Here is a 25,142-nt window from a genome sequence, read left to right as displayed (position 1 = left end):
TCCCCCCTCCCTTCATGCAAAAAGGTAGATTTCCCATACCAAGATTTTGAAAAAAAAAAATTGGTTGTTGGAAGCCAGCCAGGTGCAGGAATGAGGGCTATACCCAAATGAGGTGTGTTCCTAGAGAACAGTTGGGGAGATGAGCCCCCGGTGGTGCAGTGGGTTAAACCCCTGTGCCGGCAGGACTGAAGACCGACAGGTTGCAGGTTCGAATCCAGGGAGAGGCGGATGAGCTCCCTCTATCAGCTCCAGCTCCTCATGCGGGGACATGAGAGAAGCCTCCCACAAGGATGATAAAACATCAAATCATCCGGGCGTCCCCTGGGCAACGTCCTTGCAGACGGCCAATTCTCTCACACCAGAAGCGACTTCCAGTTTCTCAAATTGCTCCTGACACGACAAAAAAAAAAAAAAGTTGGGGAGATCAGAAAGCGGAGATGGTGATGTGTTAAAAAAGTGGTCAGACTCCAATTTTGTTTGCTTTTTTGTCCCATAGGCTTTCAGCAGACAAGTTCATTCGTACTCCAACTGGGGACCATTTTGTGAAGGCATCTGTTCGCAAAGGGTTGCTGCCCGAGATTCTGGAGAATTTACTGGCTGCCCGCAAAAGGTGAAAGGGACAGAATTGGAATGATTAAAAGGAAGGGTGGAAACCTGGTTAACATGCAGAAAGTATCATTTTGAAGTCATCAGGATTTAGAAGAACACCCAACTGAGATTTGGATAGCTGATGCCGGTCCAAACAGATAATGGTTGGGCAAGAGAGATGGGCATCCAAATCCTCTAAAGCCATCATATAGAGAAGTCTGTGTGCTTTGCAGAATAGGTTTTTCTTTTTTGCTGGCTGGATATAAGATTTAGAGAAGAAATATCTTGGGTTTAAGAAACGAGAGATGCATAACAAACATGGATTCAGAGAGTGGGCATTAAAAAAACTGGGTATAGAAACTTAAAACACATGCTTTTGGAATAGCTGGCAGAAGGGAGGAGGATTCTGGAAGTGCTCATCCAAAAAAACAACTTTTTCCAGCTTTGTGTAAATAAGCATCATATCTAGTAATTCCTTGACCACAAGCTTTAGAAGCCAGGAAACCCCGCCTACTAAAACCTGGGGTTCATTTAAGGCTGTGGATCTAGAATTTCAAAATTAGCCAAGTGCTTCTTGCCAAATGGAACTGGTAAGAGAAGCCACTATGGAATTGTGGGTGGCGGTTCTATCTCCTTGTGTCCCTCTTTGGCTTAGGGCTAAGGCAGAGCTGAAGCAAGAGACAGATCCATTCAAGCGCCAGGTGCTGGATGGACGACAGCTGGCTCTCAAGGTCAGCGCCAACTCAGTTTATGGCTTCACCGGGGCGCAAGTGGGAAAACTGCCATGTCTGGAGATCTCTCAGGTAATAGTGGTTTGTCTTAAAGTTAGGGGATTTCTCAGGTTATGATTTTCTTTAATACATTAATGTCAACTGAATTCAGGAAGCTACTGTTAAAGAACCCTTCTGTATTGCCAGATGAACCAGTTACGCAGCGGCAGCAGGTGATACAAATAACTGATTTGATATTGTAGAAGATAATTTCAATGAATTCCTATAAGTGCCCTTTGGCCTTGTCTTCCTGTCTGCCCACACCTTGCTTAATTAGTTAGCAGTGAAGTCCTGTAGTAAGGGTAAAGATTTCCCCTGACATTAGGTATAGTCGTGTCCGACTCTGGGGGGTGGTGCTCCTCTCTATTTGTAAGTCGAAGAGCCGGTGTTGTCTGTAGACACATAGGTCATGTGTCAGGCATGACTGCATGGAGTGCCGTTCCCTCCAAGGCGGTACCTATTGATCTACTCACATTTGCATGCTTTTGAACTGCTAGGTTGGCAGAAGCTAACGGGAAGCTCACCCCGCTCCCCAGATTCAAACCGCCAACCTTTAGGTCAGCAAGTTCAGCAGCTCAGCAGTTTAACCCACTATGCCACCAGGGGGCGCAGTGGGTTAAACCCCTGTGCCGGCAGGAATGAAGACCGACAGGTTGCAGGTTCGAATCCGGGAAGAGGCGAATGAGCTCCCTCTATCAGCTCCAGCTCCTCATGCGGGGACATGAGAGAAGCCTCCCACAAGGATGATAAAACATCAAATCTGGGCGTCCCCTGGGCAATGTCCTTGCAGATGACCAATTCTTTCACACCAGAAGCGACTTGCAGTTTCTCAGGTAGCTCCTGACATGACAAAAAAAACCCCAAACAAAAAACCAGGGGGCCCATACAGATCTTTAAAAAGTGTCATTGTTTTCAGTGAGCTGCCTCCTGTATAAATTTGTATAAAATTGGAGCCTAAAATCATTAAACAAACTAGGTCTTTGCAGTTGGTTGGTAATAAATTCAAGACAGACAGAGGAAGTATTGCTGACACATCATGTATTTTAACTTCATGGACTTCATTACCAGAAGATGCAGTAACCGCTTTGTTCTTGAAAGTCTAGCTACTATAATGGGGAAAATATCTGAAACAAACTGTACACAGGATCAGATTAATTAGACTGAGCTGTGTTTTGCAGCCTGAGGAACTTGCATCAAATCTTACACCTAAATGGATTTGCGGAGACCTGGTGAAGCGTCAAAATTGACCTTATAATTTATCCAAATTCATATTGTGCTGGGGAAGTGTTCGAGTTAAGTTTAATGTACACTCAGTGGTAGTATCCTTGAGCCTGTTCATTTGTCCCCCTGTCAAAAAAATAATCCTAGATTTACATACAGTAATTCTTCTTTCTGCAGAGTGTGACAGGATTTGGGCGTCAGATGATAGAGAAGACAAAGCAGCTAGTGGAATCCAAGTATACCATTGCCAATGGCTACAGTGCTGATGCTAAGGTACAAAAGATGGGTTCAGAGTGTGAAAAAAATACTTTTTGGGCCTCAGTTTCTAAACCAGTGAGTGTGCTTACTTTATGACTGAGACATCAGTGCAGTGTAGTTTTCTAAGCTTTTAGTGGATACTTTATATCAGGGTTCCCCAAACTAAGGATCTTGATTCTACCTTTGAGACGCTAATGAGATGTTATATTGATGTTTAATTGGTTGTTTTTATGCCATTGTTTTAATTGTTTTTAACTGTTTTTATGATGTTGAGCATTGAATTTTGCTATTGTCAACCGCTTTAAGCGGTATATAAATGGAGCAAATAAATAAATAAATAAGGCCCCTGGAGCGGATGTGGCCCTCCAAAGTCATTTACCTCGCACCCCGCCCTAAACTTTAGACTTGAAGGCATACAACAACAATATTAATTAATTTGACTATCTCATCACCAAAAACCAGGCCCAAAATTCTGGTAAGTTTATTCTGGTTAAAATCATTTTTTTTTTAAAAAAAAAAATATGTTTCTTCATTTGTTGCATTACAAATAAGATAATTGTAGTTTTTTAAACTATAGTTCACCCCCCCCCCCCCCCAACAGTCTGAAGGACCATGAGCCGGCCCTCTGCTTAAAAAGTTTGAGATCTCCGGCATTATATAATACTAGTCTTATAAATAAGAGAAAAAGGTGGATAATCTATTTTTTGGTGGAGTCGACCTTTGGAGGAGAATGTTGAGGAGAACTAAGCATTCCTTGCCTAGAATGATAAAATAATAGAGTTGAAGGAGATCACATGGGCCATCTAGTCCAACCACCGCCATGCAGGAAAAGCACAATCAAAGCACACCTAACGTATGGCTATCCAACATCTGCTTAAAAGCCTCCATGGAAAGAACTTCCACCAAGAAGTTCCACTGCTGAACAGCTCTTACAGTCAGCAAGTTCTTCTTAATGTTCAGATGGAATCTCCTTTGCTGTAATTTGAACTCATTGCTCCGAGTTCTAGTTTTCAGTGTAGCAGAAAAGAAGTCTACTCCCTCTTCCTCCCTCCCAATAAAAGATCCCCCAGGCAGCAACCAACCAGGCTTTGAAGCTGCAATGCCATTAAATGAAGATCAAGGTGGTCAATTGCAACATTCACACCTGCCTCAAACAGACAGGAGTTCTTTCTCCCATCCTGGATATTCCAAAGATATATAAACTTCACTTGCCTAGTTTACAACAGACCTCACAACCTCTGAGGATGCCTGACATAGACAAAAAGCAGTAAGATGGAACACAGCAGCCCTATATGGCTCATATGGAGGTAGCTGGCAATGCTGTGGCTGAAAGCCTGTGAAACAAGGTGGGTAATAATTTCCAAAAGTTCAACTACATGTTCTTCGACTGTAGGTAGTCTATGGGGACACAGACTCAGTCATGTGCCGTCTGGGTGTTCCATCAGTCGCAGAGGCCATGGAGATTGGCAGGGAAGCAGCAGCCTGGGTCTCCAGCCATTTTATTCCCCCCATCAAGCTAGAATTTGAGAAGGTGAGTGGAATGGTGGGCTTCTCTCCTCCATTGTGGACTGCCTTTGAAACAGGTCTGAAGAACAGATAATTGGTAATGCGCCACAACAATGCTACCATCTCAGGGCCCGGGTGAGGTTTTAGGCTACAGCTCCCATAATGTTGCCTGTTTTGACTGGGGCATTGCGTGAGTTGAATGGCAACATTTGGAGGCCAACAGGAAATGTCATGTAAGAGTCAGAAAATAAAGACAGTATGTGGTAGTTATAAGAAAGGAGGAAGAAGACGTAGAAAGATGGAGCACTTCTTGTAAGTCCGTAGAGGTTTCTTAAAATGTACAGGAATCTGCCCTGTGACTCTTTGAGAACCAAAGTGCCATGATTTTAATTGCATAAGTGCCGTTAATGTGCACATTTTTTTAGTCTAGACAAAATTGTTTACCTTGAAATGCAGTTCCAGTAGCTCCTTAAAACTTTAGCAATTTGTCAGTCTGATGTTGAAAGAAAAACATCAATGTATTGTTTGTTTCATGCTAAAATCAAGCCCTCCCTAAAAAAAACATTGGGAAAAAAACGCTTCCTTTAGTCCAGGCATGGGTAAACTTTGGTCCTTCAGGTGTTTTGGAGTCCAACTCCCACAATTCCTAACAACCTACCAGCTGTTAGGAATTGTGGGAGTTGGAGTCCAAAACACCTAGAGGTCTGAAGTTTGCCCATGCCTTCTCTAGTCAATGATACGTCATCCAAATTATAATTTCTGGTGACTTAGTGTTGTAACATGGTTCCTTGCTCTTTTGTCAATCTGTCCACCCACTAGGTATATTTTCCTTACCTCCTGATCAATAAGAAGCGCTATGCTGGCCTTTACTTCTCCTCTAACCCTGATACTCATGATAAAATGGACTGTAAGGGTATCGAGACTGTACGCCGAGACAACTGTCCCCTTGTGGCAAATCTCATCAACACCTGCCTGCAGAAGCTGCTCATTGATCGGTCAGTGGATATCAATGGATGTTTGAAGGAAGGCTCATTCCAAGCCAGGCCTGACTTTTAGCCTGACATGCATCTCTGAGTTGTTGGGGTTTATTGTGGGTGGAGGGGCAATGAGTCCACTATACCTGAGTTAAAGTGGAACTTACCATATATACTTTAATATAAGCTGAGTTGTTAACCCTTTTTTAGGCTGAAAAAGCCCTTCTTGGCTTATACTCAAGTCAAAATGATTTATCATTTTACTCTGTTATTATTATTGTTGTTATTATTACTATTATTACATTTATTATTTTGCTTTATTTTTATTATTTTTATTATTTTACTCTTATTATTGTTACATTTATTATTTTACTCTATTGTTGTTATTACATTTATTATTTTACTCGATTGTTACATTTATTATTACTGTTATTACATTTCCATTTTACTCTATTATTATTGGAAGGATACGTAAGCACATTTACATTGAAGAAGGTTAGAATAATGGTTTAATCAAGAGTTGGACAGTCTTATCTTAAATTACAGTTTTATGTAAATATTCAAAAACATTTAATCTATTGATGCCTCAATTAATGTAATTTTATTGGTGTCTATTTTTATTTTGAAATGTACCAGTAGCTGCTGCATTTCCCACCCTTGGCTTATACTCAAGTCCATACATATTCCCAGTTTTTTGTGGTAAAATTAGGTTCCTCAGCTTATAATTGGGTCAGCGTATATTCGAATATATATGGTATTTTAATTTCCTAGATGCTACAATAAAACTGACTGTTAAATTGCAATTTTTCTGTTATCTAGAAATCCACCACTTCCCTGACATGTACAGTTTTTCAGTAACGTACTAGAGATCAGAATTTTGAGTTCACTTTAACGTAGCTCATTTTCTTTTGAAAGAACACCTTCATAGATTGTTCTATATCTTCTTGAAGGGACCCTACAGGTGCTGTGGCCCATGCTAAGGAGGTGATATCTGACCTGCTCTGCAACAGAGTTGATATCTCACAGTTGGTAATCACCAAGGAACTGACACGCACAGCAGATGAGTATGCAGGCCGCCAGGCCCATGTTGAACTGGCCGAGCGGTGAGTTGAAAGGGGAAACAGGTGCCTTCTCCCCACTCTTTTTCTTTTCAGGACAAAAGAGGCCCCAGGCCTTAACACATTCCACATTTGTTTAGGGAGCATATTAACTAAATAAGCATTTTGGACTCCAACTCCCACAATTTTTAACAGCCTACCAGCATTTTTCACAAGTACAAACCCTGTGACTTCCAGTTGTAGTACTGGTCCAAAATATTGTGATGGAGAGAGGACCATCAGCATTTCAATTCAACATCTGTAGGGCCACAGTGATGTCAGCTCTAGAATATGTGGCACCACCTTATACTGAGTGAGACCCTTGTTGTCTTTTCTGCTTTGCGGAACCTTTACGAAGTTTCCCATTGCTACCTGAACTCCTTATGACTGAGAATGCCAAGATCAGACTGTACATGTGTGTTCATCTCCTGAGCAATTGCTCCCCTCTTGCTTTTTGATAGCATAGGATCTGTTGTCAGAGAATTTGTTTCGCCTCACCTCTCCCTCTGCATAGTCTCCCCTGCCCTAAGTGTGTCTTTGGGACATGTGTGTCCTCAGGGTGGTGCAAGAAGGTGTGTGGGTGGGTGAGGTGGTGGAGCATCAATGAGGCATGACCAAAGGGAAAGGCAGAAATAGCCGTGGCAGGCACAGCTGCAAGTGGAACCTCTATTGACGCCCACCCCTCTGCTGCGGGCTTCCTGTCTGGCTGCATCTTTTTCATCTGCTATATAGACACACACTAATATAACAGATCTGTTTCTTTCGCTTGGCTGGTTTGCTACTTCTTGACAAACAAACTTTTGGACAATAAATGTGTCTCTTCCTGCAGGGCTATACAGGTGAGGATGAAGCTAACACCAATTGCCTTTGAGTTTCATTCTCTTAATGTCTCACCCTACCACTAGCCCCACTTAGTTTTCAGCAGTCTCATCAGGGAAAATATGTTAATAATGTTGCTATAATCACACACTGGGTCATATGTTGAGTTTTCCATCTCCCACGTTTTAACTTCTTTAACTCTTGTGTGCCAGTTGCGCCCGTACCTTTAGAAGCCAGACTTGGCCACTGTGGTCCATGCTTTTGTTACTTTGAGAATAGATTACTGCAATGTGCTCTACGTGGGGCTGCCTTTGAAGACTGTTCAGAAGCTTCAAGTGGTCCAATGGGTGGCAGCCAGATTTCTCATCGGAAGGGGGTACAAGAAGCACACAACCCCCCGTTACGTCAGCTCCACTGGCTGCCAGTCCTCTACCGAGCACAATTCAAAGTGCTGTCTTTAGCCTTTGAAGCCATAAACTGTTCTGGCCCAATTTACTTGTCAGAACGCATCTCCTTCTATGAACCATCACAGAGGTTAAGATCTTCTGCGGTTAAGATCTTCTGGGGAGGCCCTGCTCTCAGTCCCACCTCCTTCGCAGGCGTGACTGGTGGAGACAAGAGACAGGGCCTTTTCAGTGGTGGCTCCTTGGCTCTGGAACTCCCTCCCCAGTGAGATTAGATCAGTGCCCTCCCTCCTGACCTTTAGAAAGAGAACAAAGACATGGTTGTGGGATCAAGCCTTTAGCTAATAAAATAATGCAGTACAAAGAACAATTAAGGAACACGTACAATGATAGTTGGACTGCCTATGGTATATGATTTTAGAATTATGTGATTGTAATATTTATACTAGGATGATTCTAATGCTTTGAATGTTTAAGTTTTATTTATGTCTTATGTTGAATGGTTTTAAAGGTTTTAAGTCATAGTTATATGTAGTGATTAGTGATTATGATTTTCTTTTGTTTGACTGTATGTTGGCATTGAAGATTTACCATTTGGTACTGGGAATTCAAGGAACGTATGTCTCATTATTTGTTGTATCCTGTAGAAGATCTTGATAAAGAAACAGAAGCTCTTTATAATTGATATCATTACTTCTTCAAAAGACTATTATTAGTATTGTGAATACATCATACTTACGCTTATTGTAGATTTTTGCTTATTGTATCTTGTACACACTGTGAAATATATGCTTGGCATTGGTCTACTTTGGTAATAGAGGACATGTTGTCTTGTTGACATTCAATTTTTGCCATTACTATGTTGAAAGCCACCTTGAGTCACCCCAGGGATGAGAAAGGTGGTATATAAATACAGTAAATAAATAATACATAATAAATTGTGCTGGAGGGGTATTCAAAATTCCTTTTTCTTTTCCTTGCTTCCTTCTCTCCATTCAAAGCTTATTTGGGCTCTGAAAATCTTCCTCATTACCTATCCACAGCACCTTCCCCTGCTCAAGCAAGCATTGAATGTTCTTGGCCCTGCTGGATCAGCAGTTCCATCCTCTCAACCATTTTGATCCACATGATGTTTACTGAGACTTGTCCCCTTAGGATGCGTCGACGAGATCCTGGCAGTGCTCCTAACCTGGGGGACCGAGTTCCTTACGTCATCATCGGTGCCGCCAAAGGTGTTGCAGCTTACATGAAATCAGAAGTGAGTGTAGAAAGAAAGCACCAATGGACAGTGGGGAATGCAGATTTGGAGGACAAGGCTGTCAATGGCCACTAATAGCAATGGCTAGGAAATATGAGAAGGAAGATGCTGTTGTTCTCATGCTTTGTTAATGGGCTCTTCCCAGGATTAAAGGGGTAACAAGATTGGTAGGGGATTGATGTGGTTTGTATGTACCTGCAGGTGCACAAGTGTTTTTGTAAAAATGCATTCTCATTTAAAACACAATCTTTAATTCCAATAATATATGTTATTATTAATCCTTAGGCCAGCAAAAAGCTACTTGGAAGAAAGTGGAGAGGCAGCATTGTGCATTGTCCTGTGTAGTTTAGGAAACAATGTACATAAAGTGTTCCTTGTGCATCTCTCTGTAGGTTTGTTTAATACCTAAATTGGGCCATGTTTGGGGTTCAATTTGGTATGGATGCGCTTGTGAGACACTTGCTGTCATCTATTGCTATGTCTTTCTTTAATCAGTAGATGGAGGAAGGAAGAGTCTAAGTTTAGGCATAGAATCCACATGGGAAGAGCAAGTCTCCAAACTCTCCCTATTCTTTCTTAGTGTCCAGATCAAAATCCTTCTAGTGTTTCATAACTGATTCCTAGGCTTATTGCTTCTAACCAGAGCTGTTAATGTTCAAAGTTTTGGAAAGTTAGTTTTTAGACAAGTGTGCTGGCTGGGTTGTTCTGCGAGGGTGTTGCCCGCAAAGGTAACTTTCCCAATCTCTTTGTGTACGTGCGTACATCCCCTTCGGTCTTTCAGAGTAAATGCTATGAGGTAACAACTCCCGAGAAGGAGACAAAAATTGTGTGGTAATATGTAGTCATCATGCAGCTAGTGTGACCCTAAGCAATGCTTACTTCCTGTTTACGTTTCCCTCTTTTGTATTTTCCAGGATCCCATCTATGTGCTGGAGAATAACCTGCCCATTGACACCCAGTATTACCTGGAGCAGCAGCTTGCCAAGCCTCTCCTGCGCATCTTTGAACCCATCTTGGGGGAGGGCAAGGCACAGAATATCTTGCTGAGTGAGTGGGTTTCTGGCTGTCTAGAGAGAGCAAAGTTGGAACAGGCATGGCAAGGGGGTTTTGTGCAGGAAGTTTGTCCCAATTCTATCATTGGTGGGGTTTGGGGTGCTCTTTGATTATAGACAAACTATAAATCTCAGCAGCTACAACTCCCAAATGTCAAGATCCTATTTTCCCCAAACTCCACCAGTGTTCACATTTGGGCATATTGAGTATTCATGCTAAGTTTGGTCCAGACCCATCATTGTTTGAGTCCACAGTGCTCTGGATGTAGGTGAACTGCAATTCCAAAACTCAAGATTAATGCCCACCAAACCCTGCTAGTATTTTCTGATGGTCATGGGAGTTCTGTATGCCAGGTTTGGTTCAATTCCATCACTGGTGGAGTTCAGAATGCTCTTTGATTGTAGGTTAACAATAAATCCCAGCAACTACAGCTCCCAAATGACAAAATTAACCCCCCCCCCCTTCATCATAGCAGTATTCACATTTTGGTGTATTGGGTTTTTGTGCCAAATTTTATCCAGTGAATGAAAATACATCCTGCATATCAGATATTTACATTACGATTCATAACAGTAGAAAAATTACAGGTGTGAAGTAGCAACGAAAACAATTTTATGGTTGGGGATCACCACAACATGAGGAACTGTATTAAGGGGTCGCATTATTAGGAAGGTTGAGAACCACTGGTCTAACGTCTCCTAGAGACATTAGAGACTAGTCTCCTGTCTTACTGAAGCAAAGGAATCAAACCTCCTTTGGCTCCACTACAGTTTTGTACAGTTAACATTTCAAGATTTAACCCCAACCTCAAGGATGAGTATGTGGGAAGAAAAGCAGGGGTGTCTTTAGAGGAGTTCCTACTGTAAAATTATCCCTTTTTGGCATAGACTGGAAAGCTCTCTTCCTTTCCTGCCTGCCTTGAGCCACAGGACAGAGACAACTTTAAGCCCACCCTAAAAAAATTATTTGTAGGCACAAATAGCTTATCCTGTGGGGGATGCTTGTAAGGAAATTTGGCTACTGATAACACATCCCAACCCAAATATATATATATTTTCTTGGTGTCTTGGTTTTTAGGCCTGTAATGGGTTATTTGGTGCCCTGATTCAGAAAATTGCATTGGATAGACCACATCAGCTGTAGTTTCTTAGATATGGTTATCATGGTGTTCTGTGGATGAGTAGATGGCCATGGGTAGATGGCATATGCTTTGTATCTAAAAAACTAGACCTGATGGGGGGAAATTGGTGCCATTTTTGGAATCAGTAGGTCAGATATACCCAGAAACATGTCTAACATCTGAGACACCAAAATGTGTGTTGACCAGTAATAATTTTTCACCACAGTAGAAGAGGGACCCATGCACTGATCCCAGCCCCCTTCCTAATGCTTGTATAGAATCTAGGGTGGGCTCAATTCTTTCTTTCCTTCCTTTGCAGAGGGAGAACATACCCGCTGCAAAACAGTGTTGACAGCCAAGGTTGGAGGGCTCATGGCTTTTGCTACCAAACGAAGCACCTGCATCGGTTGTCGGGCTGTGCTCAACCACCATGGTGAGAGTCTACCTCTGTGCACTACCAAAATAAGTTCCTTCCCATCCCCCATTACGTGCCTCTAACCAGCAGTAAATTTTGCAAGTTCTTATTGCCAGAACTTGCCACAGAGTGGAGTGTGTATGTGTGTGCATGTTGCAGTTCTGTCTCTGTACATTTATGACTGGCAGGAAAACCTTGCATTTAATTAGAGCTTTCCAGACCTCCTTGGTTCTCCCCCCCCCCCCCCCAAATGTTGTAGGTGGGAGAAGAGGGGAGATTGCCTATAAATTGTGAAAGATGGCCATTTTTAGTTTCTCATGAGAGGTAGTATCAACATCAACAGCCTAGAAAAAGGAAGCTCTCAACTTGTGATCCTGAGCTTTCTGGATGTTGGAGTATAAAAGCGATATTTATTATCAGAGAATGTGGGACAGAGGTTGCATTTGCATATATGCCTCCTTCTGCTTCTGTACAAACCGATTAACCACTCGGTGAACAGAAGAGTGGACAAATAGCCCCTTAATCTGATCAGACACAGCTACAGTACAACTCTGATACCTGAAACCACAGATAATAGCAAAGCTATGTTTTGACTATATTTGGGCCAGAAGCAAAACATAAGTCACACTGAAGGACTAGAGAGCCACCCAAATATTTTTGGGGGGAATATTTTTTTGTAGCTTAATTGATACTAGATATTAAGTCTGCAGATAAAAAAGTGATAGTTGCTGTGAGTTTTCCGGGCTGTATGACCATGTTCCAGAAGCATTCTCTCCTAACGTTTTGCCCACAATTATGGCAGGCATCCTCAGAGGTTGTGAGGTATATTGGAAACTAATCAAGGGAGGTTTATATATCTGAGGAATGTTCAGGGTGGGAGAAAGAACTCTTGTCTTTTGGACGCAAATGTGAATGTTGCAATTAATCAACATTAATTGCAACAGCCTTGCATCTTCAAGGCCTGGCTGCTTCCTACCTGGGGGAATCCTTTGTTGGGAGGTGTTAGCTGGCCCTGGTTGTTTCACGTCTGGAATAACCTTGTTTTCAGGATGTTGTTCTTTATTAGTTGTGGTTTTTCTAGAGAAGGCATAAGTGGGAAATATCCTGATGAAAACACCAAGTGAGTGGGAATTCCATCTCATTTCCTGCTTTTCCTCCAGGTGCTGTGTGTAAGTTCTGTCTGAGCCGCCAGTCTGAGCTCTATCAGAAGGAGGTAAGTAGATCTGTGGCAATATTAGTGGGATCATGTGAAGCTAGCTCCATCCAGGTAGACACATTGGGTTAATCAGCTTTAGAGGTTTTAATTTGACAAATTCCTGACGACAAAAAGAGGGAGCAGAAAAAGCTGTTGGCAAACTGAACTTTAAAAATGTTGTTTGCTATCCTAGAAGAGAAGCCAAGGGATTGAACGGAGTTGTCCATGGCTCCAGTCTTACTTTGAAAGTATTTTACTAGGCAACCTTAGAACAGAGGTGTGGACAATACAGCCTATAGAGCTTATGTTGCTCCTTAAGATTATTTTTCTACGCCACCAGGCTCCTTTTTTAATGGCCCAGATTGATGCCAAATGCTCTCTAGGAAGTAGTTGTGGGAAAATTTTATGATGTTCCCCTTCCTGGGCAAATTTCGTTCCAGAAAATATCTTTCTAACATATAAAAAATCTTTTGTGGAGGATGCATGGTTTTGAAGTCTAATGGGGAGGACACTGTTCTTCCCTAATCTCTCACAGTTCCCTGACTTTAAATATGCCTTCCGATCCCTTTCTGTAGTCTTTCCCATATACATAAGAAGTGATGAATGGAGTGCTGCAGGGTTCCATCCTGGGCCCGGTTCAGCTCAAGATCTTTATTAATGACTTAGATGAAGGGCTAGAAGGCATGATCATCAAGTTTGCAGACGACACCAAATTGGGAGGGATAGCCAATACTCCAGAAGACAGGAACAGAATTCAAAACGATCTTCACAGATTAGAGAGATGATTGGCCAAAACCAACAAAAAGAAGTTCAATAGGGACAAATGCATGATACTCCACTTAGGCAGAAAAAAATGAAATATAAAGCTACAGAATGGGGGATACCTGACTTGACAGCAGTACATGTAAAAAAGAGCTTGGAGTCCTTGTGGACATCAAGTTAAACATGAGCAAACAATACCATGTGGCAACTAAAAAAGCCAATGGAATTTTGGCCTGATAAATAGAAATATAGTGCCTAGATCCAGGGAAGTCAGGCTACCCTCTATTCTGACTTGGCCAGACCAAACATGGAATACAATTTCCAGTTCTGGATGCCACAATGTAAGGAAGTCGTTTACAAGCTGGAATATGTCCAGAGGAAGACGACTAAAATGATCAAGGGTCTGGAGAATAAGCCCTATGAGGAGCTGCTTAAAGAGCATGTTTAGCCTTCAGAAGAGAAGGCTGAGAGGAGACATAATGGCTATGTATAAACATGTAAGGAGAAGTCATAGGGAGGAGGGAGCAAGCTTGTTTTCTGCTACCCCGGAGACTAGCACACAATGGCTTCACACTCCAGGAAAGAAAATTCCATTAGAACACTGCCCAGTGGTACAGTGAGTTAAACCACTGAGCTGCTGAACTTGCTTACCGAAAGGTTGCATGTTCAAATCTGAGGAAGCGGTGTGAGCTCCCGCTGTCAGCCCCAGCTTCTGCCAACCTTGCAGTTCTAAAACATGCAAATGTGAGTAGATCAATAGGTACCGCTCCGGCGGGAAGGTAACGACACTCCATGCAGTCATGCTGTCCACATGACCTTGGAGGTGTCTAGGAACAGCACAAGCTCTTTGGCTTCGGAATGGAGCTGAGCACCAACCCCCAGAGTCGGAGACAACTGGATTTCATGTCAAGGGAAAACCTTCTCCTTTACCTTTACTCCTAACTGTGAGAGCTGTTCAGCATTGGAACTCTCTTCCCTGGAGTGTGGTGGAGGCTCCTTCTTTGGAGGCTTTTAAACAGGCTGGATGGCCATCTGTTGGGAGGGCTTTGAATGAGATTTTCCTGCTTCCTGGCAGGGAGGTTGGACTGGATTGCCCACGAGGTCTCTTCCAACTCTATGATTCTATAACGTTCATGATAAAAGTCTGATGCAGTTCAAACATTCTGAAAGATTTTTTTATTATTTTATTTCAGTGAAGGCCCTTCCAGACAGGCCCTATATCCCAGGATATGATCCCAGGTTTTCTGCTTTAAACTGGATTATACTAATCCACATTGCGAGATAATCTGTGATAAACAGAAAACCTGGGATCAGATCCTGGGATATAGGGCCTGTCTGGAAGGGCCAACAAGTATATATGGTTTCCCTCCTCCTGATTTGTGAGGTAGGACGGGCTGCGCAGCAGGAGCTGACCCCAGGTCATCTAGTGAGTGTTGTGATTGAGGGGAGATCCGAACCCGGATCGATAACAATGCAGTGGATGACCATTACGTTTTGAAGGTTAAAGTGCAATATAAAGGCTGAGTCACATTTCAGTTAGTCTGCCTGCTCTTCCCCCTTTTCCTTCCCACTTCATAGGTGACCTATCTAAGCTCTCTGGAGGAGAAGTTTTCACGCTTGTGGACCCAGTGCCAGCGCTGCCAAGGGAGCTTGCACGAGGATGTGCTGTGTACCAGGTGAGGGCTCACTGCCCACCACGCCCACTCATGGCAGTCCCAGTTTTGACCCGTTCCCACGAGATATTGGGCTGAAATATGGCTTTATGTCACCCCCAGGTGTTGACAGCTGCTTATCAGAGATGAACAGATGGCTCCCACGGAGAGGGAGTGGGATGGGGGTACTCTTCAAGCGCTTTATTGCCTTTATAAATACAGCAGCTGTCAGAAGATGGGGAGTGGAGAGGGAGACTGCGCTGGTACACAAGTTATCAGCTGGGTTGCCTGGATTCTCCAGCAGCGGAATGGGGCATGTTTGTGGGTAAAGTACAAAATTGCACTGAGGCAGTCCAGTCCTTTGTTTACCTGGCTGGGAAAAATAAATTGTAGAATTCTGATGTGATAAAATGGATGTTCAGCCACTTGAATGCTTTCCTATATTAAACACTCTTTGTCAATACACTTATCAAGATATCAAAGGAAAAGATGTGAGAGTCACTTTCTCTACTTTCTCTCATTGGTACTAACCTCCTTGAAGGAATCGTTTTGACATCAAAATCCCCCCGCCCCAAGTCTGAAATAGTGATGCAGATATGATGTTGCTTTCTGAATTGCAGCCTCTGAAATCCCATCTTGGTTGGCAGATATAGTGTAGAACATGTAGCGTTTGCAGACCCTTCTCCTTTACTCTCTGGCATAAGTGTTCCAAGGGAGTCCTTGGTAGCACAGCAGGTTAAACCGCTGAGCTGCTGAAATTGCTGACCAAAAGGTTGGCAGTTCAAATCTGAGGAGCAGGTGAGCTCCTGCTGTTAGCCCCAGCTTCTGCCAACCTAGGAGTTCAAAAACATGCAAATGTGAGTAGATCAATAGGTACTACTTTGGCAGAAGGTAACAGCGCTCCATGCAGTCATGCTGGCCACATGACCTTGGAGGTGTGTATGGACAACGCCGGCTCTTCGGCTTAAAAATGGAGATGAGCACCAACCCACAGAGTCTGACATGACTGGACTTAATGTCAGGGAAAAACTTTTACCTTTACTATTATTATTACATTTATTTTTACTCTATTTTATTATTACATTTTTTTATTTTACTCTGTTATTGTTATTACATTTTACTCTATTATTATTATTGTTGTTATTATTATTACATGTATTATTTTACTCCCTTTATTATTATTGGAAGGATACGTAAGTACATTTACATTGAAGAAGGTTAGAATAATGGTTTAATCAGGCTCTTCGGCTTAGAAATGGAGATGAGCACCACCTCCCAGAGCCAGCCACGACTAGACTTAATGTGAAGGGGAAACTTTTACCTTTTATAAGTGTTCCAAGGGAGAAACAAATTAGTTAAGTGAGACAACACTATTCTATAGGCAAGCTCTAGTCTCTTCATGGCAGCCTACACCATCAATAGCTCTTTCATTCCCTTTTAGAATGATAGCCATTTTGTTTTCACATTCCCCTTCCTTCCTTGGAAGTTTGTGAACAAGAGGATGGATGGCCATCTGTCAGGGATACTTTGATTGTGCTTTTCCTGCAAGGCAGGAGGTTGGACTAGATGGCTCATGTGGTCTCATCCAACTCTATGATTCTATGACTCCCCTTTCCTCCTGTCTTTCAGCCGTGACTGCCCCATCTTCTACATGCGGAAGAAAGTACAGAAGGACCTTGATGACCAAGAAGTCCTGATCGCACGCTTTGGCCCCCCCACATGGTGATGCTTCCTTGACCTTTTTTGCCATTCTTCATCAGAGTGAAACCCATTGCCACTGGCGCACTTTTGAAGGGGGCAACAATCAAGGCACTACAAGCATAGAAGTGACAGGGAACATTGTTCCCATGCAGTTTTGGAAATGTCTTCTGTTGCTATGATGGGAGAGGGGCAGCAAAATGACTGTATATTGTAGAGAAAATGTGACGCTTGACCCACAAAAGCTCTTTTGTAGTGGCTGTGTTTTTGTAATGTGAATTTTTACAAATAAAGACTTATTATTTTGTTTCTTATATATCAGTGGCTTGCGTGGAATCACATGGGCTTCTGAAGAGGAATTGTAGGGCAGCAGAAGCAGGAGTTTTATTTCCTCTCAGGGACCAAAAGGTTGGAGAGATACACTGTGCATTTGGTCATCTCTTCAACAGCTGAAGCAAGTGATCTAGGAACATTTCCATGTACATAACCTGCCAGCACTGACTTTCATGGCCAGGTATTTTAAGACCTGAGTTTTATAATTTATTTATTCCCAGGAAATGTTGTGGAATCGGTACCCATTCAACAAGTGGGAATCTATGCTTAAGATGCTAGCAGATCTAACACTGAGAGAGAGGAGTGGGGGCTATATTAATTGCCACTGGATTCAAGATATTTAGATTACAGTATTTAACAAAATTTGAAAAAGTTTCTGTTCCTGGTTTGAAAGTGTTATTTTCTGTTTAATTATGTGGTACTTCCGTTGAAAGTAATTGTTATACGTCAGAAACTTTTGTTTATGTTGAATTGGTTGAGATTCGAGATATTCATTGAATAACTATAGCAAAATGTGCTGCAGGATGTCCCACAAAAACAAAGTTTTTGCAGTTTAATAAACTTTTTCCATGTTTTTTTTCTGATTGAACCAATTAGAAAATGACATTCATAACACAGGAACAAAAATTGTGTTATATAGTGTTATCAGAGAGGTATGTAATTATACAGTAGACAAACAAGAGAGTCAGGATGAGGGAATGTTCAGCATCAGTATTTTTGCGGGGGGGGGGGGTGTTGTGCTTTTCTTACTCATGAAATTTGTTTGTCTTCTCATGTCATCTGTTTATGGGTTAAGATATGAATCTGAGATTAACCATGCCCTGAAATGCTAGAAAACCCATTGCAATTGTGCATCTGCCAGTTATTTTGTGAAATCTAAAATTTGATTTTCTTATGGGTAAGTTTCATATTGTGCTGGTCTTTAAAGAAAATTCTAGAGAAAAAGATGACAGTTGAAATGTATGGTGTTTTAAATCCAGTTCATGTTTAGTCTGAAGGGCATGTGGGCTAGGGTTGTAGTCTACCACATTTGGACCGTTGAGAATGGTTGTTATTGATACTGATTGCACCTTATACGCCATTGCAGCAGTCTGAACATGTTCTGTACATCTCAGCTCTATTGCATGGAATAAGATAAGGAAAATCATAAATTATTCCTGCTTATGTATTTAATGCCTACTGCCTGTTTGAACTTCATGATCAGTCAATCAATTGGACTTCTCAAGTGGCGTGACCAAAACAACGTGAATACAAATTGTTTGTTAACTTAAACTCTGTTATAAATGAGCTTGCTGATGTACTGGATGGGTGCAAGTTCAAATCTCAACACAGCTAGTAATGGTGTTGCCTTGGAGTATGTGCATCTGATGAAGTGAGACATAGTGAACAATAGTTTTTATTATAATCATTGTCCTCTTCTTTTAAGGGGCTAGAAGATTTGCATTGTTCCAGTACAATACAGTAGTTACTACTCTGGGATGTATGTTCACACTTGCAAAAAAAGTGAACACCCCATCTCCCCACCTTTTGCAAAAACAAAAAGCCTCACTGTACAATCTATAACAAGAGTAATTATCGGATCTTGATAACACCCATTGCAATCTATACAGCGTCTGAAAATTAATATCCAAAAATAGTAGGACCAAACACTTATCTTCATATGTCAACAGAATTTCAAAGAGATGTAAACAACCTCATCCCTCTGGGAAAAGTGTTCCACCAAACAAGAGCTGACAATGCTGATGGAATTGAGTGTGAAGTCTGTAGACTGTCCACGTTTCGCAGGCATATAACAGGGATGGGAGGACAATAGCTTTATAAACAAGGACCTGGGTATACCTACGGATGTTCCAATCCTCAAACACTTTCTGCTTCATTCAGAAAAATGATGCGCTCGCAGAGCTCAGGCGGTGTTGTATTTCAGTGTCAATGTTGACTTTTGGGGAGAGGTGGCTTCTAAGGTAGCGGAAATGGTCAACATTTTCTAACATTACACCATTAAGCTGTACAGTATTTCTAGTTTTCTTGATGTTCAATGACAGGCTGAGCTCGTGTGCTTCTGCAAAGGTGTTTAGAGTGGCTTGTAGGTCTTCTGAATGCACACAGATGACGTCATCAGCATATTGGAGTTCTATAACAGATGTTGTGACCTTGGTTTTGGCTTTCAGTCTGCTGAGGTTCAATAGCTTCTCATCTGTCTGACAGATGATTTCCACTCCGGTGGGAAGCTTCTCATCAACAAGATGAAGTATCATAGCGATAAAGATGGAAAATAAGGTTGGGCAATAACAAATCCCTATTTGACACCTGATTCCACCTTAAATGGGTCACTTTGGGCGTCAATGTTGACTTTTGTGGAGAGGTGGCTGCCAAGGTATCGGAAATGGCCAACATTTTCTAACATTACACCATTAAGCTGTATTTCTGGCATTGCAGAGGGGTTGGCTGGTGACTGCTGGAAGAGCACTTTGGTTTTCCCCACGTTCAGTGAGAGGTCAAACTTCTTGTATTGTTTTGTTTCAGTAGAAATTATGAACACAGCTTAAGCCAAACTGTTAGACCTTTTCCAGCTAGAATAGACCCAATGACTCAGTGAGAATTTCACACTTTCATTAGTTTACTTTATGCATTTGGATTTAATCACAGTTTACTTGCATCAACAGTGTAGAATTAATGCAGCTTGACACCACTTTACCCGCCAGGATTGAATGCTATGGAATCATGGGAGTTGTGATTTTACAAGGTCTTTAGCCTTCTCTGCTATAGAGTGCTGGTGCCTCCACAAAGTTCAACTCCTAGGATTTCAAAGCATTGTGCCGTCTAATTTAAGGTGCTGCCAAACTGCCTTAATTCTACAGTCTAGATGCACCCATAGTTACTAAGAGGAGGATGCAAAATTTCCACATACTGCTCCATATTTCACAAAAGCTTGTGTATGTGTGCAAACGTCAGATAGGTACTGGGTTTTCTGGTGGTAGGTTTTCTAAATTCTCACGGCTAAAACCTAGCCGCCTCCTGCCTTGCTCCTTTTGCAAGACTACTGGAAATAAGGCACTCCTTTGTGATAACCATTGAGCAAGGACTTGCGGAGAAAGAAGAAAGAGAGAAAAGAGTGAATGCACCTCTGGGATCTCCTCCTCCTCCTCCTCGTCCCCCACCCCCAGTGTTGAGTCAGGGCCCTCCCCCAGTCCGGATGAAGGAGTCAGGCCAACACAGATACCAGGGGGAAGGTGTCCAAAGGAGATAAACCTCCTTTGGATTCTTTTGCAAGTCCTTGATTGCCTTCCTCACGTGAGCTCTTCTCATCAGGCTGATGCAGATGTGGGGGAAGGAGGGAGGGAGTGTCAGGCTGTGCCCACCTCTGGATTGGAGAAGGCAGCAAATCTTGCAGGGATTTGCATCCTGATGAACACAGTCTTTGAAAAACCAACAGCTTCTTCAAAAACGTAGGGTGCATCTGCGCTGTAGAAGTGATACGGTTTGACAGCACTTTGACCTCCATGGCTCAATGCTACACAAACCTAGGGGTTGTAGTTCTTCAAGTTTCTGCAAGATCCCTTTGCATGATGATATTCCCAGGGAAAGCTGCATCTACACTGTAGAATCTATGTGGTTTGACACCATTTTACCTACCATGGCTCAATCCTATGGAATCCTGGGTTATGTCACTGATTTTTTTAAAGTCAGGAGTGACTTGAAAAACTGCAAGTCACTTCTGGTGTTAGAGAATTGTCTGTCTGCAAGGACGTTGCCCAAGGGGAGCCCAGGTGTTCTGATGTTTTACCATCCTTGTGGGAGGCTTCTCTCATGTCCCTGCATGGGGAGCTGGAGCTGACAGAGGGAGCTCATCCGTGCTCTCCCCAGATTCGAACCTCCGACCTGTTCTTCAGTCCTGCCGGCACAGGAGCTCCATGTCACTGATGAGACGCCATCACTCTTTGTAAGAGAAGGTTAAAGCCTTTGTGGTGCTACAACTCCCATAATTTAATTACATTGAGCCATGGCAGTTGAAGTCATGTCAAACTGCATTCATTTTACAGCATTGATGCAGACTGATCTGGGAATATCACTGTGCAAAGGGATGTTGCAGGAACTTGGAGACTATAGACAAGAACGAGTTTGGTAGCGTAAGCTTTCATAGAGTGAGGGTCCATCCTTATGTATGAAACCACGTCAACTGCCATGGAGCACCCGGTGGCACAGCAGGTTAAACCGCTGGGCTGCTGAACTTGCTGATTGAAAGGACGGTGGTTCAGATCCGGGGAGGGGGGTGTTAAACCCATCTTCTGCCAACCTAGCAGTGCGAAAATATGCAAATGTGAGTAAATCAATAGCACTGCTCTGGCGGGAAGGTAAAGGTGCTCCGTGCAGTCATGCTGGGCGCATGACCTAGGAGGCGTCTATGGACAAACCTGACTCTTCGGATTAGAAATGGAGATGAGCACCACCCCACAGTCGAACATAACTAGACTTAATGTCAAGGGGAAACCTTTACCTTAACTGCCATGGCTCAATGCTATGGATTCTTGAAGTTACAGTTTTACGAAATGTTTAGGCTACTCAGCCACATAACTCCCATTTTTAAAAGTTCCTGAAGTCAACTCTGTAGAGGTATAATTTCCAATAAATAAATGTTATATGTCTGCCTATAAGCATCATGTACAGCTGTTCCTCAGCCCTGCCTATCTTCCTTTTCTTTCCCAACATGCTTTGAAATGTGATTTTATTAGATTAGATAGGCAGCAATGTCCAACCAGGTTGCGGGCTTAAATACCCTAAAGGTACCATGACATCTTGTCTGATCTTGGGAGCTAAGCAGGTTTAGCCCTGGTTAGTACTTGGATAGGAGACTGCCAAGGGATATCAGATGTTTGACGCTCTACTTTAAAGGAAGGAACTAGCAAAACCACCTTTGGGTGTTCCTTGCCTAAGAAAATCTTACGAAATGCATGGGGTTGCCGTAAGACGTCTACAGGCGACTTGAAAGCGCATACATGCACACTGAGATTATGGCTTTGTATTGGCCCGAAGCTGCTCTTGGCAGGCTTTGAAACTGCACAGAGCACTTCTCTTGGTATGAAAGAAGTTCAATCCATTTGAAGATTTTCTGCCCAATTTCAAAAATGACTTTTATTCTCATGGAAAGGAAGGACTACCCTTGCAACTGGGGGAAAAACACTCAAAATCCTTTTGCTTGATGATTTTTCTGTGTTAGGGTTGTGTGCCTTAATGTTGTTATTCATTTGTATGAATGTTGCCAGTAGCATTACATGATAATAAAGCCGAGGAAACTGTGGCCCTTAATACTTTTGGACTACAGTTCCCACAATCCCCTTACTATTATTCATTATTCCTGGAGACTTTCAGGGCTGAGATATCTGAAAAGGCCAATGACTTGCTACTCTCCCTTTATTCTGTGAAATAACCAAGATGTCTGGGTTGCTGTAAATTTTCCTTGCTGTATGGTCATGTTCCAGAAGCATTCTCTCCTACATCTATGGCAGGCATCCTCAGAGGTTGTGAGATATATTGGAATCTAGAAAAGGGAGGTTTATATATCTGTGAAATGTCCATGGTGGGAGAAAGAACTCTGTTGGAGGCAAGTGTGAATGCTGCAATGGATCACCTTGATTAGTAGTGAATAGCCTTGCAGCTTCAAGGCTTGGCTGCTTCTTGTCTGGGGGAATCCTTTGTTGCTAATCAAGGTGATCAATTGCAATCTTCACATTTGCCTCAAACAGACAAGAGTTCTTTCTCCCACCCAGGACATTCCACAGATATATAAACCCCACTTCCCTAGTTTCCAACAGACCCCTCAACCTCTGAGGATGCCGGCCATAGATGTGGGCGAAAGGTCAGGAGAAAATGATTATACAGCCCAGAAAACTCACAGCAAACTCATAGTCATTCTGGCTATAAAAGCCTTCAACAACCAAAATGTCCTTTTTTTTTTTCATTGTCAGGAGTGAGTTGAGAAATTGCAAGTTGCTTCTGGTGTGAGAGAATTGGCCATCTGCAAGGGCATTGCCCAGGGGATGCCTGGATGTTGAACCATTCTATGGGAGGCTTCTCTCATGTCCCTGCATGAGAAGCTGGAGCTGACAGATAGGAGTTCACCCCAATCCCTGGATTCATACTGCGGATCTTTCGTTCAGCAGTTCTGCCGGCACCATTGCGCCACCAGGGGTTCCTACCAAGATGTCCTGCTATTGCAGCAAACAACAACACTAATTATTATTATTATTATTATTATTATTATTATTATTATTATTTTATATGTTACTTTCTTCTCTTCGTTTGAAAGGATTCTGTCATAATGCTAATGGCATTTTCTGAGTTTAACAGTGGTACACAACAGCATATTGCACAATAAAATTGTTAGTGGTGAACAACTTGTGGCCTTTAAGACTACAACACCAAGCACCCCTCACGATTGGCTGGGAATGCTGGGGCTTATAGTCCAACAACAATTGGAACGCCACACGACTCCTGCTAAGAAATCCCCTGCTAAACGGTCACAGCATGAAGGCTCTTTGTGATGCTTCGACTCACAACTCATCACTTTTTTATTTGAAACATTGCTTTTCAATTTGTTTCTCATTGCCCTTGACTACTTGGGACCCTTCCATGCAGTCCTGGAATATCAAGGAAGAAAATCCCACAATATCTGCTTTGAACTGGGTTATCTGAGTCCACACGCATAATGTGGGATTTCCCGCCTTGATATTCGGGGATATAGGGCTGTGTGGAAGGGTCCTGGATTATCTTTAGCCTGAAATTTTAGGCAGATCTCAATTATGATCTCTTTTAGATCTTTCAACATAAAGAAGGAGACCATGAAAATGAACAAAATCTAGCTACCAGTATTTAAAAAAAACAACTCCAAAATCAAGACAGTAAATAAAGAAGAACACTAAAAACAACAACAAGGGAATTCCTGACATGAAACAATCAGGGCCAGCTAACACCTCCCAACAAAGGATTCGCCCAGGCAGGAAGCACTCAGGCCTTGAAGCTGCAAAGGCATTCAATGCTAATCAAGGTGGCCAGTTACAACATTCACAATTGCAACCAGCAGACAAGAGTTCTTTCTCCCACCCTGGACATTCCACAGATATATAAACCCCACTTGCCTAGTTTCCAACAGACCTCACAACCTCTGAGGACGCCTGGGTGAAAAGTCAGGAGAGAATGATTCTGAAACATGGCCATACAGCCCGGAAAACTCAGCAACCCGGTGATTCTGGCCATGAAAGCCTTTTTGTTTTTTTGGCCAGCTACAATTGAATGTAAAATCCACTGTGGCACCTGTATTACTTTAGAACCAACAAAAGCACATCAAAAGATGAAAAGCTGTTAACTGCCCAATTGTTATTTGTGTATTTTTTAACCCATAAGCCATCAGGGTTATCTTTGTTACTGATGTAATCCTATGCATTTGTGTACAGAGGAGTAAATCCCATTAAAGTAAATAGAGTTAGAAGTAGCCACTCAGGCTGTGTCTTAAGTTGGAATCCTTAGTTACAAATCCTAGGTCCCTTCCACACAGCTGAATAAAATCCCACATTTTCTGCTTTGAACTGGACTATATGGCAGTGTGGACTCAGATAACCCAGTTCAAAGCAGATATTGTGGGATTTTCTGCCTTAATAATTTCGAATATAGGGTTTTGCGGTAGGGCCCTAGATGTGGTTGCAGATTCTTCAATTCCCAGCATTCTTGAGTATTGGATATACTGACCAGGACTTCTGGGAGTTGCAGTCCAACATCTGGAGAAGTTGTTTGGTTCCAATTCCTGCTTAAACTATGAGTTACTAGATAGCAAGTGTCGCAGAAAGCAATGGCTCTTCCTCTTAAGTAAACACTAGAATTCAAGTTTTGAAGTTGGAGTCAGATCAACTAAACCACATTGATTGCATCAAGAACCCGGTGCAACGTCTTCCTTCTTTGGCCCTTGTTTGATGAAGAGATCTGGGGTATTTGAAAGTTGGCACACTTTTGGGGCATTTTGACTAAACC

General features: G+C 42.4%; 1 protein-coding gene across 1 annotated transcript in view; it reads left to right on the top strand.

Moving 5' to 3' along the window:
* POLD1 (DNA polymerase delta 1, catalytic subunit) overlaps positions 1–17,106 on the top strand; it is a 39,820-nt gene extending 22,714 nt beyond the window's left edge. Inside the window, exons 16-27 of the mRNA XM_060780714.2 lie at positions 497–610; positions 1,244–1,391; positions 2,757–2,852; positions 4,231–4,368; positions 5,163–5,338; positions 6,268–6,420; positions 8,793–8,895; positions 9,810–9,942; positions 11,388–11,501; positions 12,644–12,696; positions 15,019–15,116; positions 16,722–17,106. Of these exons, the coding sequence (XP_060636697.2) occupies positions 497–610; positions 1,244–1,391; positions 2,757–2,852; positions 4,231–4,368; positions 5,163–5,338; positions 6,268–6,420; positions 8,793–8,895; positions 9,810–9,942; positions 11,388–11,501; positions 12,644–12,696; positions 15,019–15,116; positions 16,722–16,818 (1,423 nt within the window). The 3' untranslated portion in view covers positions 16,819–17,106. The remainder of the gene's footprint in view (positions 1–496; positions 611–1,243; positions 1,392–2,756; positions 2,853–4,230; positions 4,369–5,162; positions 5,339–6,267; positions 6,421–8,792; positions 8,896–9,809; positions 9,943–11,387; positions 11,502–12,643; positions 12,697–15,018; positions 15,117–16,721) is intronic.
* Positions 17,107–25,142: the final 8,036 nt, after the last annotated feature.

This window comes from Anolis sagrei, chromosome 6 (genome assembly GCF_037176765.1).
Source record: "Anolis sagrei isolate rAnoSag1 chromosome 6, rAnoSag1.mat, whole genome shotgun sequence".
Lineage (NCBI taxonomy): Eukaryota > Metazoa > Chordata > Lepidosauria > Squamata > Dactyloidae > Anolis > Anolis sagrei.
Note: the sequence above shows the minus strand (reverse complement) of the source record. Positions and strands in the feature narration are given on the sequence as shown.